This window comes from Pongo abelii, chromosome 4 (genome assembly GCF_028885655.2).
Source record: "Pongo abelii isolate AG06213 chromosome 4, NHGRI_mPonAbe1-v2.0_pri, whole genome shotgun sequence".
NCBI lineage: Eukaryota > Metazoa > Chordata > Mammalia > Primates > Hominidae > Pongo > Pongo abelii.
The window spans coordinates 96,414,167-96,430,983 of NC_071989.2; the positions used below are offsets into that span (position 1 = coordinate 96,414,167).

General features: G+C 47.6%; 1 protein-coding gene across 1 annotated transcript in view; it reads right to left on the bottom strand.

Annotated features, from left to right (window-relative positions):
- LOC112133494 (androgen receptor-like) overlaps positions 1 to 9,253 on the bottom strand; it is a 141,997-nt gene extending 132,744 nt beyond the window's left edge. The window contains exons 1-4 of the mRNA XM_054556380.2: positions 9,076 to 9,253; positions 7,748 to 7,983; positions 2,333 to 2,396; positions 411 to 460 (exon numbers count right to left, since the gene is read on the bottom strand). Coding sequence (XP_054412355.1) covers positions 411 to 460; positions 2,333 to 2,396; positions 7,748 to 7,983; positions 9,076 to 9,253 — 528 coding nt within the window. The remainder of the gene's footprint in view (positions 1 to 410; positions 461 to 2,332; positions 2,397 to 7,747; positions 7,984 to 9,075) is intronic.
- Between the last annotated feature and the right edge of the window lie 7,564 nt (positions 9,254 to 16,817).

Below are 16,817 nucleotides of genomic sequence, written 5' to 3' on the forward strand. Positions count from 1 at the left end.
ATTGGCCTATCACTGAAATCCCCTCTTAATATTTGGTTTGTATGATTCAAATGCATGTAAACCACAGTGCACTAGTACAGTCAAGACTACCATTTTCTACATAAAAGCCATTTAATTTACAGTGATTTGTATAGTTCAGGCAAGGTACCTGACTGGCTTACTTTCTAACAAAAGTATTCTATTATTTACTCTGTATCTCGAATTTCTTTTTTATAGGCAGTTACAGGTTATATTTGTATTATGCTTGATATATAATATACAAAGTCTCCCTTTAGAGGAGAAGGCTGCACATATAGAAACTTAGAGCATGAATTAGGAGATATGCAACCCACTGCAGGCCTACCGCCCAGTAAATAATACTCTATTTTGTACACCACTTGGATTTTATCAAATGTAAATTTTAAAATTACCTTTGGTTGGTTGGATTGTCTATTCATTTTATGCTTCTTTGCAGTCTCATCTGAAAAATAGTCAAGAAAACAAATGATCACAGTTTATATATATGTATACATATAAAGTCATATAGATATTGCTTCATTTAAAATATTGCTATTACCATGATTCCTTAAAATGCCAGAGATTCCATAAAACCCCAGTACAATGTATCCTAGGTCTCAGCACCCACAGGGTTAAATATGCTAATTTGCATTTAAATGGAGACATGCATGATAATGTGAATGCAAAATATGCAGAATCTGGAGGGGTTTGAGAAATTAATTTTTCTTTCTTCTTTTCTTTTATTTTTAGCTTGGAAGGAAGAGGGACTCTTAAAAAAACATCAGGGACTTGAACCTTGTAACCTGCCATACAAAGAGGAGAGTCTTTCTATGTAAGGATTTTAAGTCTGGAACAAAGTCTTATTTTCTAAATCTTTAAGGAACTGAATTTCCAGGCCTTTCGAACAATGGCAATCCCTGGATAAATATCTACTCCATTAGAAAGATGCAAATAGTTTACTGTAAGGCCACAGCACCGTGAGATGTGCATCCGTATCTATGGCTCCTGATTGGCTCTTTCCTCCAGTAAATCAATGAATAATGTAAAACCTGATTGCTGTAAAGTGGTGGATTTTTGAAAAATTCCCTTCCCCCATTCCCTCTCGATCCAAGATTCAGGAATTCAATACTCCCCAAAACAGGTTGTTTTGCTTTTATGATTTTTTTATGCTTATTGTTATTTTGGACTGGAGGGGTGGGGCTATTGGTTTTGCAAAATGAAAGTATTGCCCTGGTTTAATTATGCTGACTGTGGGAGCTCGCTTCCTGAGACAGCGCCCTAATTACCGGTGCCAAGGTGGAGAAAGGAGGGTGGTAGACAGAGGTGGACACCAAGAAAGGGAGGAAACGGAACCCGACTCTGCGGTGCTGGGCCCAAGGCAGCCACAGCTCGGGGCCCCCGGCCGTGGCCGTGACTTGACAGAGCCTCCAGTCTAACTTCTGATCAATTCCACTGCTCTCCTGACCCCTCAAGACAGTCCCCCATTCAAGCACCGCGGGTACATTTGCAAGATAAAACGCCGCAGACACTAATGCAAATACATTGTCTGAGTTCCCATCACCCTGGGTTCCTGCAGATAATTCCAGGCCACAGAAAGGAGATCTTGCCTTCCTCAGCCGGGTCTAGACTCTAAGCAAACCGCAAAGACCCAGCTCCGTTTGGATACCAGAAGCGTCTTAAGCTGAACCGCTCCAAGTACCAATAACTAATCACGATGGTTGCATCTTGATGAGTCTGAACTTGGGATAACCCTGTAAAGCGGCCTCTCACCTCCCAAAATTCAAAAGGCAAAGAGAAAAGGGAATTGGAAAGCCACCAGATCTACTTAGCTACTGTACTAAGTTTTCCACCAAAATCTAATCAGACCCTCGCTTCCTTGCCAGGTAATTGCAACTTTGGGGCGGTTAAAGGGAGGCGAATTATTCAAAATGCGAATTCGAATACAGAAGTGCAAAATACAAGTGCATTTTGCTCTAGGTTTAAAGGGGAAAAGCCCCCGCCCCTCCCACCACCACCACCATCACAAAATTACATACAAAAATTCCCTTTTCCAACGCGAAGATTTCCTGGCATCTCTCTGCGACTGGGGGTCAAGCCGCTGGATAATTAACAGTACTGGCTAAGAAAACTCACGAGATCAACAGGTTTAACATCCGAGGCACACAATCAATTAGCTGAAGCAAAGCCCCGGACTGGCCCTCGGAGCGGCCCGCAGCGGGACTCTGCGGGCACCGGCTAGCGGGCGAGGTGAGGAGTGCGGGCGCGGGGCCGCGGCGGGCACTGCTGGCCTCGCGCCGCCGGCGAGCTGCAGCCTGAGGGCCGCCACCATACTCACTTGATCTCCCTGCGCCAGGCAATGCTGCCCCCCAAATCCAGCTGGGCAGGAACAGAGGCGCCGGCTGAAAGACAAGATCCAGAGTCACAGCACGGCCGCAGCACACAAACAGGCTCCTTTCGGCGTCTCCAAAAAAAAAAAAAAAATGTTTTTCTCATCATTCCTCTCCTCTGCTCAACACATTTAAAACTGCCGCTCAATTCCACATGGTGATTCTTGGTTGATTGCGTCTAAAATAGTTTAAATGGGTCTTCCCTTCTGGGGAGAGTGAGAAGGGCGCAAAAGACCAAGGAGGAAAAAAAAAGCCAACTTTTACCCCCCATGCCAGGCACTTGCTCCCTGAGCCTCGGAGTGGAGAGTGAAGTGGTGTGTGCGAGGCTTGGCAAGTTTTTGGGGGGGCTGTCCAAGGTCTAGTCCAGCCCCCTCTGCCGAGGAGGACGTGCTCTGAAACTCAACCAATTTCCCCACTGCTTTTGTTACTGATGAACTGAAGCCCTATTGTTCATCCATTGCCACGGTCTTTTTCAGTCCCCACACTACGTTCTGCGTTGCCAGAGATAATGAATTTGCACCCAAACCTCTCATAGTCCCCTCCTGACAGACGGAACAAATTAGAAATGTCTCGTCTGAAGGAAGGCAATGGCTACATTTTCCTATTGTAGGATGCAAAGCACAAATTTCTTTGGAAACTTCTTTTGCTTTTTTCTTTTTTTTTAATCCTTTTCTTCTCTTTTTATTTTTTCCTCCAGTTTTTTTTTTCCTCTCTTGGTTTCTTAACATTCTTCTTCTTTTTTTTTTATTACAGAATCGCCCCTGTCGTTTTTCCAATGCACCGTTTTATGTAACTTGTGAGTCTTCCTAACCTTCTTCCCCTTCTTTCCTTTCTTAAGGACTCCCTTTGCAATTTTATTTACAAACTTGGAGAATGACCTTTTGACTCGCAGACTTTTTTTTTTAAAGGTCTTTTGGTTCAAGTCCCCCTTCTTCACTCCTCCCCGTTTGTGTCGTGGTTGTTAAATGTGTTTGGCTAAAGACAAGCAATGCATTCTAAAGAATTTTATTCTCTAAACTCTAGAGCTATTCTAAAGGTACCAGGGACGCGCCATAGGGGTTATCTATTTGAGGAGGAAGAAAAGCGGGTGTGTGTGTGTGTGTGTGCGTGTGCGTGTGTGTGTGCGCGCGCTCGCGCGCGCGTCTGTCTTCCACGGAAAGAGAGACGGAGAGATGTGGGAGGGTGGGGGTGGAAGTATGCAGACAGAGAAGGGTGGGGGCTTCGAGGGGAAGGTGGGCTTCCTGCAACACAAGCGGAGAGGCTGTCAGGGGTGTGGGCGCGCGGGTGCGGGGAGGCGGTGCAGGAATCCGTCCCGCCGAGTGCTGTCGGCCCCTGTGGGCCTGTTTGCGCGCCTGGGGCTGGCCGCATCCTGGGCGCGGGTGTCTGCGTGCCGGGGTGGTAGTTCCGAGCCTGCGCGCGTGCGACCGGGTACGGGAGGGGGAAGAGTGCCGTAAAAATTCAAACGAGTGGCCCGTATGTAAATGCGGCCCGGGGGGAGCAGGGAGGCGGTAATGAGAGCCGCTGGCGCTCAGCCCCGCCGGCGGCCCCTAGCTTTCCCGCCAAGTGCAGCCGGAGGACAGACAGCCATGCGTGTCCTTGGCGGGAGAGTCCCCACCCGCCGCGCGCGCCCGCCCCCCGCGCACACGCACACACTCCCCTCGCAGGCGTGGGGCCCAATGGCCACGAGCATGTCAGGAAAACAAAGCTGGGGCTGCGAGGTGGAACGATGAAACGGCAGACTTGGCGGCCGAGGGCACAGCGGAGAAGTCGCCACCGCAGCCACCGGCGCCCCTTTCTTGCCTGCTCGTAGCTCTGCCCTCCGGCCCAGAAGAGGCCAAGGACCATTTCTTAGCTGCCCCAGAGAAGGTGGCGAGCAGAGGAGGGGGCGGATGTGCACAGGGAGGTGCCAGCGGCCCGCTGCGCGGGCACGCACACGCCGGCGCGCAGGGCTGCCGCGGGCGGAAGGAGGGGAATGAGAAGGCCTCGGCCGCGTCTCGTAGAGGCACTACCTCCGCGCTGAGGCCGCTGAGTTTCAACTGCAAAACACCAGGCCAAATCCGGCAAGGCGGCGGCTACGGAATGGCTCACACTTCAAGCCTCCTTCCTCAAAGAATCCGATGGGAAGGACCTGGCTGTTCAGGGGAAGCCTTTTCTGGCCTCTCTTTTTACAGGGGGTGAACTCGAACCCCAGTCTAGGAGCTCTGGCCTAGATGGCTCCGCAGATAAGTCCCAGACGTGGCCATGGAAAGACTGATCTCTCTCTGCTCAGAGCGCCTGCCTCGGTACTCCCTAGCGCAAGCACCTCCCAACACACACACACACACAAAACACGGCACTCCCATCACATTAAAACGCGCGCTCATGACCCTGCTGTTAATGAAGCCGACGCGCATAATGAGTGCACAGGTAAATAGGTACCGAAACCAGAAGACTTCACCAGTCGGCGGGGCGATTTACCTCTCCCTACAGGGAGCACTTGTAGTTATCGTGTTTTAGGAGTGATTTGCTGTTGTCTGTGGTCTCCCGCTCCTCTTCTTGTGGAGAGAAGCCAAAAAATATATATGTTCCGTGGTCAGAGTCTTCTTTCTGATAAGCTACCCGAGCATTGGTCTAAAACATCTGTTTTATCTGTTGGTTTTGGTTTGTTGTTTTGGGGAGTGTTGCTTTTCTGAGGGAAGCAAAAGAACGTGTGTGTGGTGGGGTTGGAAGCTCAGGGCAAGAGTCTGAGTATGCGGCCGGAAGGCTGGCGAGTCTGAGAGCCGCGCGGTGCAGAAAGAAGGCGGCAGCTTGTCCTCCCCCGGGGCCGGCACTGGCCCCTTGGCACCTCCGGCCTGGGCTCGGCTACTGCCGCCGCCGCCCGCGCTCTCGGGCTCCGCCGGCTGCCGTTCCGTGTTTTCCCCCATCCCGGCTTCACGTTCAAGGTTTAGCTGCGAGGTCACGTCCATTGACGTCAGCTCCCTGTCTCCCTCTACGTCCGGCTACATTTACATACATCAAGGAAATTAGGGCATTAAAAAAATATGCAAATCCTGCGCGAAGAGGAGCGGGTGCATTCCTGGCGCGATCGCCTTTTATTGAAGCTTTTAATTAAAGGGGCCAGTTGGCAAGCCCCTGAAACAACCGCCAAAACCCCCCAAAAGAGAAAAATAAACGCTGTAGCCTTCGAGAACGGTTGTTTCGGCTCCTGTTCTGTGGGCGGCTGAGGACCGCCGGCTGCCCGGCTCGGAGAAGAACAGGTTAGAGGAGGCAGCTCCAGCCCATGCATAATCAGGGCTCCGCGGCGCCTCCATTCTTTCCTCCTCCTCCTCCTCCTCCTCCTCCTCCTCCTCCTCCTCGTCCTCCTCCACCTCTCCTCCTCCTCCTCCTCCTCCTCCTCCTCCTCCTCGTCCTCCTCCACCTCTCCTCCTCCTCCTCCTTCTCCTCCACCTCCTCCTCCTCTTCTTGCTCTCGCTCCTGTTGGTTCCAGCGTGTATTATTTTTAATACTGATGCATATGTAAAGATATATTTGCATTTTTTAATTCGCGAAAATTTCAGGTTTTGTCGTTTTATTGGTTCCCTTTCCCTCTTTTTTTTTTTTTTTGGAGGTTTTTTATTGTTGTTATTTTATTATGTCTATGTGTCTCTCTTGTCCCTTTCTGTCTTTTTTGGCGAGTGTCTGCTGCTGTCTCTTGCTAGATAATATACACAGTTACCTCCCTGCTTCTGTTTATTTAAGGTTACAAATATGCACATCTGTCATGTATGCAATGCCAGCTGTATAACCTCCTGGTTTGGTCATAAAAGAAAAGACACATTTTTTTTTTCTTTCTTGACATACCTTGATGGGCTGTAGTGCCCATCGCTCAAGGCTCAAAGTTTGATTGTCTAATTAACTTCATATTAGCAGAAACACAGTTCGGGGCCAGTGCTTTCGAGATAATGTATGTATAAGTGAAGTGATTCCAAAGATTTCTAAAGAATTTTTGTGCTGATTGCCTGAGAGGTGCGGCATTCCCCGCCCTATTGCTTTCTAGTATTTCTTATTGAAAAAAAATATATATTTTAAAATGGGTAGACACAGCAATGGACAGCCTTCTACAAGGAAGACATTTTCAACCATGTTGTATGTTGTACCTTATTGGCTGCATTCAAAATTTACTGAGTTTCCTTTTTATCTTAATATGGCTGGAAACAAGGCACATTATCTTGACTGAAAAGCATCCTTGATTCCTGACTTTGAAATGAAAGCAAATACACAAATAAAACAATTGACTATATTAAACCAGTTGATGTAGCTTAAAATATACAGGCCTTGAGTTAGATTTCAAGCAATGGTAATCTTGTTTATAGGATCGGATTCTCTTTCTTGGCAATATAGCTATGCAGCACGATGGCTTTTTTCCACCTTTTAATTCCCCCAAGCTATCATTTAAAAAAGACTCAATCTGTAATTGCAAACCCTCGAAGAACAGCAAGTATGCACACATGCAGCTTATTCAATTAAACAAGTCCAAGTACATGCACAGGTAATTAGTTTTCTTATGAATGACTTACCTGCACAGATACTCAGGCCAAGACTCAGCCCTCCCCAATGGCCTTCACGTATAAATATTCACACGTATTTCCCCCTACTTCAAACCTAAAGCGGTATGCCATCTTTCATGCTGGACTATCCAGCATCCATTTTCAGCACCCTTAACTCTTATGGAATTTCCAGCCTTACCTCTGGCTGTAGTTTTTCCAAGCCTACACCAAAGTGCTCATATGATATGTCACCCAATAAAAAGTGGTCAGATGGCTACACGTATGACATTAAAAAGCAGAAACACACTCATCCTTCAGGTTCGCCTTTACCTTGCCATATATAGCAAGATTACGTTGCCTAAAATACATTTTCAGCACATTTTATGAATAACTGCAGGATTCCACAACTGATTGCAGAATAGCCGGTTTCTGGGGGGGGCACCTGGCTGAGTGAAACAATTCGGCAGGCTCAAGATCTCTTTGAGTTTGGCTGCAGTTAAATTGCGCGTGGCTGTTTGTTCCTGCCTGGACTCTCGCACATACCTGCCTGCCTTTATGTAGGATCAGGACAAACACACCGGCCACGTTGCAGGGCATAGAGTGTCGGTGCATATATTTAGATGGCAGTAGCAAGGAACGCGTGCGTGCACGGCTGTCTGAGCATGCATGTGTGTACAGATGCATGTGTATGTGCGCGCGCGCGCGCGCTGTGTGACAAGGAACACAGAGAGGTACACCTCTTATCTCTGATCTCTCTGTAATCTCCTTTTCTGTTTCTAATCTCCCTTATTGGCGCATGGTAGTAACCCGAAGCGTGTGAACCGTCACCGTCGCTGCCGTGTGCGCGCTGTGGCTTACCCCGAGGGCCCGTGGCTCGGTGACTCGCTGGCTAGGTGGGTGTTGGGGAAGAGGGTGGGTAGCGTCGCTGCCGCTGCCGCTGCCGCCGCGGGTCCGGGTGCTCTGTCCCAGCCCGGCAGCCGAGCGCGCAGTGCCGGAGCCCCCTCCCACCCCGCCCTCACCCCCATCCTCCCCTCCCCTCCCTTCTGCGCCTCCCCCAACCCCCCGCCCCGCATTACCATATGGAGGCCGAGTCCCTGCGAATCACAGCAGCAGCGGGAGGTATTTGAATAAGCCCCGCAACCCCGCACAGACCCCAACTCCTCCGAAAGCAGCATGCCCTGCACCAAGAGCCGCCACTCTGGCCGGTAACCTGGCAGCGACAGACAACTCCCCAAAGTGCCCTGCGCGCGGTGGAGAGAGAGTCTGCTGAGGGTACTGGGTCTCCCATTTGCTACTTTTATATTATCTTGACATAGAATCAGACAATAAATGAGAGGAGAGAGAAGAGAAGAGGAAAGAAGAGAGAGAAAAAGGGAGAGGCGCTGTAAAGAGGAGAGAGAAGACAGAAGCGAGAAAGGGAGAGAAAAAGGAGAAAGGGAACCCAAAGGGTTGAGTTAAAGAGAGAGTAAAATGGGGACGGGGTAGGGAAACGGCGGGAGGGGGAGAAATATCCAAATATCTGAATTTGGACTTTTCAAGCTAAAAATACCACCTCACTGAACTTCACAACCTCCAATGAGACACGTGTTTCTCCCCTCACCACCACGTCACCGAATGATTAATTTGCCGTCTCAATCAGAAATAATTATTTAGAATTGTATAACAGATATAGGACTTGGCAGAAAGAAGCTCATTTTATGAAACATAGCGAAAAGTATATGACATTTAAAGATGATGTTGGCTACCTCACGGTAAAAATTAAGGCTTGCCTTAACGACTCGGCAGTTGTCCAACCATGTCCTCTGAAATGGTGAGATGGCGGCCCAGGGCCAGGAACAAGAGGTGTTCCGAAATATTTTGGACTTTAAGTGAAAAATTTTTTCTTCCTGTTTCAAATTTTATTGTTACGTTTTTCTTCTTCAAGAATTTATTCCTTTTACCTAAATTTTACAGATAATATGTGAATCTTTTTAAAAATTTTACTGCAAAATGTCACATTTTGACTGAAGATATGATTTTAGACGTTAATTTAAATACATAGCCAGTTCCATTTTGCAAACTAACTCTGAATAACACCTGATTCTGAATTTAGCCTATTCAACGCACTCTCCCTCTCCCTATTCTCAAATCAGAGCAGTGATTTCCCTGTACAAAACAATCAGAATCATACTAAAATCTCCAGTCACCTATAGAATGTACCCATTGTAAATGTCCCTTTAGGTATTCATAAGCCAAACGCCCTTCTTTTGAAACACATACAAAAAGAACGTCTCTGATTAATAATCTCTTTCGCGGCACACTGAGGCCGAAGGCAGGGAGCCGCAGGACGCCAGAGAAGGGCGCAGAATTCTCAATACCTAGCATTTCAATGCAGATTCCAAAGATTCGCTAACTGCTAGGTTTTCCAAGAGGAAATAATATTTGGCAAGCAATGCTTTTGGGGAAGACAACCACATTCCAAATACTGGCTCCTTCCTGGGCCTGGGGAGGGGACCGCGATCGCGGTTACCCGGCACTTCTGCGTTCATATGTGTGTACAAGGTGGTATGTAGCCCACGCATGTAGCCAGGCCTAGGTTTCTTTCTTTTCTTTTTCTTCTTCTTTTTCTTCTTCTTCCCTTTTTTTTTTTTTTTTTTTTTTTTTGAGGCAAGAATATTGAAACCAATCCACTCTTTCTGTAGCTAGCTCCCACGAAGCTGGGATCTTCAACCTCTTGTTTATTCGTAAAGCCCATATGGAACCCCGGTTGAATCTCCCCTCTTCGGATTTTACCGGGAGGCCCTCAGTGCCCCACCGCCGCCCATGGCACGTGAAGAGAAAGGAGGGAGAGTTGGGAGCCACGAGAGAAGCCGGCTTGGAGCCGCTTCCGTCGGGGCCCATGTTTCGCCCCAACAGACCCGTCTCTCCTTTCTCTCCCCGAAGGTACTTCCTTAGGCCGGCAGTGTCGCTACGGTGCTGGCCAGGTGAGCACGGGCACGGTCCCAGGGCGGGGGCGGGTAGAGCGGCCCTCTCTCGGGAGCTCCGGTGGGTCTGCGAACCTGCCGGGAGCAGAAGGCTGAGTGGCGCTGGGGGCCCGCGCGGGGCTCCTGGCTCCCGCCGGCAGGGGAACAGCGACACCTACTGGCCGCATGGGTACCGCGCCTGGGCCGTCAGGGCTGCCCTGGGACTGGGTGCCCGGCTCCGTGGACTTGGGAGGCCGCGGGAAACTTCACCGAAGGCTCTGCGGACCGCTCTAGGACTCGTCCGCCCTGGAGAAGACAAAGCCAAGCTTTCTGGAGACCCCTGGGAGGACTGTAGGATGGAACTGAACACACAGGCACACACGCATGCCCATTTTTTCTGGGGAACCGGAGAAACCCGCAGACGCAGTTGCCCACCGTCCCTTGGTTTTATGAGAGAGACCCAAGCAGAGGTCGGAGCCTTGACCTCCTCAGGTTCATGACCCAGGCCTCTTCACCGCCTTCCCCAGTTCAGCACTGACTTTACAAATTAGGAAAAGAAAAGAGTTCATTATCCTCCCTGAAGCGGGGAAATGAGTGAGTCAAGGACACAGACTCACAGGCAGCGGTTGGCGCCGGGCACGCGAACCGGCCAAGCCCTCCTGCTAGCCAGCTTCGGGCACCTTTAGTGCGCCCGATACTGCCGCCAGGGAGTGAAATTTGGTAGCTCTTCTTTAAGAATTACAATCTTCTTAATTACTCCTGAAATAAAGGCAAATTTGGGCTACTGGTGATATTTTTGAGAACTACAGGTATATATGTATATATAAATATATATATTTAAAGCATATATACCAAAGCAAATATATACATAAAGTATATGCATATGTGTGTGTACGTATATACACACACCTACACATGTGTGCATACATTTGCATATATATCTTCTGCGACATGGCTTCGGTTGTTGGCTTATGTTGGGGAAGGTAAGAGAGGTTGTGAAGGCAAGGTAGGGCTGATGAAAGCTCAGCAAGGTTGGGGATGGCAAAGAAGCAATTAATGTATTCCAGATTCACTTTCTCTTATCTAGTCTTTTCTGTAATAGCTTATAGCCATTTCATATGGGAAGGAGATGTGATGTTGGTCCCAGCAGCAGGTAGAGGAGGGGGGAACCTCAGCTTCCATTACTCCCCAAGATGCCTTCTTTTTCCCCTTTTCAGGTTCTGAGGCTCATTTGGGCCTATGAAACCTGGCTGAGTGTGATTCTGATACTAACCTGCTCAAAAGTAAAACATATTCCCTTTCCTTGAAACACTGGGGTATCTGAGCTAATTTCATTCCTTAAGATTTCTATGTAAAATATTGCTTATTAACAAACCTCAGAATTAAAAACAGTTTTTTTCCATGCAAATTTCAAGAGTTCATTTTGGAAATTATTTTTCTTAGCTTTATATACTGGTTAGAACTAGGGTCTAAAAGATTTTGCCTGGAAGGTGGGAGACCTTATTGGGACTAAATTTTTGTCTTCGTTCTCTACAGTCACAAAAGTTTGCTAATTCTGTTTTATTTAAATACAATTGGAAGCTTTTAGTGTCTCTAAAGCCAAGAGTTTTAGGTCAGGTCCCCCTCTCTCTCCCTCTTAGTGATTTAGTAAGAAATCACTAAAAGGCCCAGGAAACCTGTACTTCAACTCTGTTCTGCAAGTATTTTTTTTCTTTTTAAATTTTCTTACAAGTGGATTTGACTGTGTCCTGATAATACAGGAATTCACATCGAAGAAGAGACTCTTAGCTGTTTGTATGATATATGAATAAACCTATATTATTAATAATAAAATTGGGCTATATCCTACTGGCATTTTTTCTTGACAAATCCTGTTTCCCACCACATTTCAAAGTCAGCTTTCTCCTTATAAAAATGGAAACATTCATAGGACAGGAAAATATTTATTAAAAAATTACACTGGGCACACAACAAGCACCCATCAACAAAACCCAGTTCAGAGGTGTTTTTGGGTATTGAAAGCACCTTGATAAATGCAGGAGTTGATTTTTTTTTTCCTTTCCTTTTGGCTTTTTAGGATGTAGCTTTATTTGTGACTTCAAAATCTTAGCTAGAAAGGACTCTTATTGTTTGATATTCTTTGGTTTTACTAACTAAAAAATGTTGATTTGACATTAAAGAAGATAGAAAAATAGAATTTATGTTTCAAAAATTGTGGAATTTCTCTGCATACTAGTCACCCCCAAAGCATTAGTGTATTAAACTCTAGTAGAAGGAATGTTTACTGTTCAGTACAGAAAATTAGGCCAGCAAAATAATTTTTTATTTCACATGAAATGTGAATAAGCATATTCATAAATTTAATTTGTGTATGGGTGTTATCGTGATGACTGTGTGAAGTAAGGGAGGAGACAAGGCTTACAAGGCTTTCTGTTTAGGTCTCCCTCAATATATTTTTCTTTTCATTCCTCTTATTTAACAAGAAAATTAAGGAATAGAAGACAGGCTAAATTGTCATTAGACCGTGTCTGTGTTCTTTGTCACGCCTGCCTTTCCTCTGGACTGCCTGGGAGGATGTGTGTGCTCCTTTCTTGCTTCTTGAGTAGCAGGGAGGAAGGAATGGATGCAAGGATGTGAAGATTGATCAGAAAGGCACATTATTGCATGTGAAAATGAGATGGATACATTTGACACCTGGCTAAACTCCAGCCAGGTGGTTGTCTTGCAAGAGGAGACTTGTGTGTGGAAGCTAGCAGGCCGACTGAATAAAGTGGGGGGAGAGAAGAGGCTTCCTTCATCTGGAAATCCGCAGGATCTTATTGACGTTTGGCTTCAGGGAGTAGAGCTCCAAGGACACCTGTGTGCATCTGCCTGGAGATAGGTGTGTGTGTGTTGTGTGTGTGTGGGTGTGTGTGTGTAGGGAGGAGTAGGCATTTCATCAAAAATACATTTGAAAAATGTTGGTTCTAAAATTCAGTCGTTATCAATTCGGGCCAGGTGCCAAAGTCACTAACGTGCCCAGGTTCACTCCTGGAAGGCAGCAACATTCTTGCTTTTGATGGTACAAATATGGCTTCTTTCATTTCTTTGGCTCTTTATGGTACTTCTTTTGAGTGGGGCGAGGCTCTAGCTTTCCCCTCCTCCTTTCTTGATCTCGGCAAACAAAACCATTCTACCACTTGAGCCATCTGCCGCAGGTGTAATGGATGGCAGGGGGCCGACCTAACCACACTCCAGTCTCTTCTAGGTCGTCACCGCTCTGCACCAAACAAATGAGTCCTGTTTCACCACTAGGGTGCCGAGGTGGATGGTGGATGCTGGCCCCCGCCCCTGGCAGCGCTCAGCCCTTAGAAACCAGAGCCAGCTGACAACACGCGAAACACACAGGCACAGCGAAAACGCCGAGCCGACGCGCACTCCTTCTGCCCCCTCCCTCTGCTCTCTGTAACAAGGAGGACACGTACACAGCCTTTACACACTTAAAAGCCCTTGCGACTCCCTCTGAATTCTTAGTTACTTATGACGGCCTTCCTCACTGTACATAGCCCCTGGGGTGTGTGTGTGTGTGTGTGTGTGTGTGTGTGTGTGTGCATGTGTGTGTGTACGCGCGCGCGCGCACGCGTGAATGTGCATGTGTGTTTAAAACGCTTATTGGTAGGTCATCAGCAGCTGATCAGACATGGTAATCCAATAATTTTTTTGAATACACACAATTTTTCGTTGAAGGTAATTTTTTAAAAGAAAAATGGAAAACTATTAATTTTCTGCGCAAGTCTAGGCTTCCCAGTTTAGGTTCCAGAGAACAGCAGATCTGCGCAGCCCCCGCCTTACCAAACTTTCCTTTTCTAGGGTTTGAAAGAGGCTCACATTCTCACTTCATGACAGAGCAGCGGCTCATTTGCACGCGGGTGTGTAAAGGAGGGAGCTGTCGAACGCGCGACTTAGGAAGGGATATCGGATAGCTGGAGCCCCCCGCAGTCGCTCGGAACCTTGGCTGGAGGCACAGGGTGCCCAGGGGCAAGAGCCCGGGGTCCAAGCTTCCAGGCGCACATCATCCTCTGGGCCCCGGGCCCTCCGGCTGGAGCACTCCCTCACCCGCATCCCATCCCCGTTCCATTTTGATCATTATTTGAATAGCCCAGGTAAGGGTGCCCATCTCTCGGCTATGGGCGGGGGCTGGACCCTGACAGGTACGGACTCCGCGGGCCCCCAGTGTACTTACCTCGAGCGAGGCCCTGGCAAATGGTGGCCCAGAAGCATCAAGTTTCCTCTCCCAGCCGTTGTGCCAGATTTCCCCTCCTGCCTTCTGCTCCTCTCCGCCAGCTCGTTTCTCTCTCTCTCTCTCTCTCTCTCTCTCTGTCACACACGAGGATTACTTGTGACTTTTAGAGGCAAAAGCTTGCTTATTCAGAGGAGAGAGGGAGGGGGAGAGGGAGAAAGGAGGCGGGAGGGAGGAGAGAGAGGGGGAGAGAGAAGTAAAAGGGGGATGGAGGATGAAGAGGAGGTGGAGAATCAGAAGGTAGTGAGGGCGTTGTTAGAGAAGGAGGAGGAAGAGGAGGAGGAGGAGGAGGGATGGGAGGGGTAGGGTGGAGTAACCAAAGATGGGCTGGGATGGGACGGCGAGGAATAAATTGCTCCCCACCCAGCTGCGGTGCGACGCCCCCAGCGTCCCGGGGGAGCCGGTGCGTCAGCTCACGGCTTGCCAAGGCGGGGCCGTACAAAAGCTAGCGCCGCGGGACCCCCTTCATGGGCTTCTGCCCGAACAGACCCAGCGCTGGAGGCCGCTCCACGCGCGAGCTCGAACCACGGAGGGTTCTCAGCTCGGACAAGCGTGGCTGTCAAAGAGCTCCAAGCTCCACGGAACTTTGATTTTATTCCCGGGAGCCCGGTCATCCACTTCTGCATCTCAGACAAGCGCCGGAGGCTCGCGCAGCTTCCGCGCGTCCTCGCCCTGGACGCGGGGCGCCCACCTTAGTCATAGTCCGTGGTCCCGGCACTGCTCACGGCGTCGGTTTCTCCACTGCCCAGGCTCCCTCCGCCCGAACCCTGCGTCTCTGTTCACATTGGAACACCCCCTCACCTCATCTCAGCTTGCTTTTACCGAGGGGTGTGTGTGTGTGTGTGTGTGTGTGTGTGTGTGTGTGTACATAGCGCGCGCGCTCCAGGCTAGAAAGAAGGTAACGAAAAAGTAGCTTCGGTCTCCTGCAGCTTGGATCCCACGACCAAGTCCGACCATATTCAGTATTTGAGATTACAGTTTGCAGCAAGGACCAAGGCAGGGGTTCACCGGATCATTTCAAGTGAGATTCAATGCAGCAAGGATTGTTTATCATTATTGCTAAGACTGACAAAAATAGGCCAAAAATAAAGAATAGTTGCATAGAAAGAAGCGAAAGCATTTTAGCAATGATCAGGAACTAAAAGTGTTTGGAATGGATTTCTCGAACAAGAGCATCCACGATGGATAAAGGTGAAAGCCGCAGACTCTCACAAAACCGCTTCAATACGTGATGGGATTAAAAAATAGGACCATGCTTTTCAACATAGACTACCCATTAGTTCTCTGTTAAATTCACTAAACCAGCCCCATGGAATGATTACATGGCAGCCTTTTAATGTACAAACACGAGGATTCTGAAACGGATGCACACAACCCGTTTATAGAACTCCCTCTGTACACACACACACATACACACACACACATTCATAAACAGACAAAGTTTTAATACCGATACCCCACACTTGTAAATACATATTTTCTCAAACAACTACCCCTAAATACAGTAATTTTCTTCTGCATTTCCTTGCTGACCTGTGCGACATTATATTTAGAGAGTAGGCTCCCAGGATCGACATAATTCTACTTACATTCATTGTGGATGGCACGTCATAAAATGCCAGGGGGAGGGAACCTTGAGGGGCGTGGAGAAGAAGGCTTTTATTAACAATTATATTCTCCCCTAGCAGTTTAAATAATAACAATGATGTGACGGTAACCATCTCCCTTCTCCCACTCCAGTGAAACCACTAGATGGGTTGGTAAACTGTACATTTGTATACTTAATTAAGGGATTACTGTTGCTACACAGTTACAAAGGTGGCATAAGGAATCTCTGAACGGTAGATTGCTGGACATTTGGCATGTTTTAAGACTCACTTACCTGCCGAATCTTATTTCAGAATAAGAATGATAAAATGTTGTTAGTTTGTGCCCAGCATAGTTTTGAAGGAAAATGGAACAAAAAGAAGTTGCTCCTTGAAAATTATGTTAGTTGTAGGAAAAAAAAAATCCCCTCAGCGGAACGAGCCGGTTACGCACTGTATTAAATGAGGATGATATTTTACCAACCCAGGTGGTGTTTTAAAAATTCTTTCAGACAACAGTGATAACAGAGGAAGTAAAGAGCACGCAGACCCCCGCCCAGCCCGCATCCGTGTTCGCAGTGTCTGGAGCACACACTCTAAACACATCGGGACCCCCACCCCCATGAATTCGCCCTGTTTGAGACTCAGTTTCTGAGGCCAAGAGTTCGTTCTCGGTGGATCGCCACACGTTGAAAAATGGTTATTTGTGTAAGGTCAATATTCAGGCTATAGTACAATGGCATGGTGGAGAGAAAACACTTTTCATTGTTTAACAGTTACTAAATAATTAAACTGCCCTGCATATTGAATATCATTTTTGAGAATTTGCCTTTTTTTCTTTAAAATTATTAGCCAGTGTTTTAATGAGGCCTCACGATTGGGTTGCAAGGAGGAGAGTGAGGAGTTCAATAAGGTACAGCTTTGATATACAGAACAATTATATAAAAGAAGTAATTTATTATTGAAGAGGACAAAAGAAATTTGGGTTTATGTTGAAGTAGAACTTAGCAGTTGCAAAACTATGTTTTAAACAGACAATTTGATAATTTGCATTTCTTTTTTCCCCTCTTAAACCACTTACAACCTGGGAAATTTACTCTTGTTAACTAGTAAAACACCTG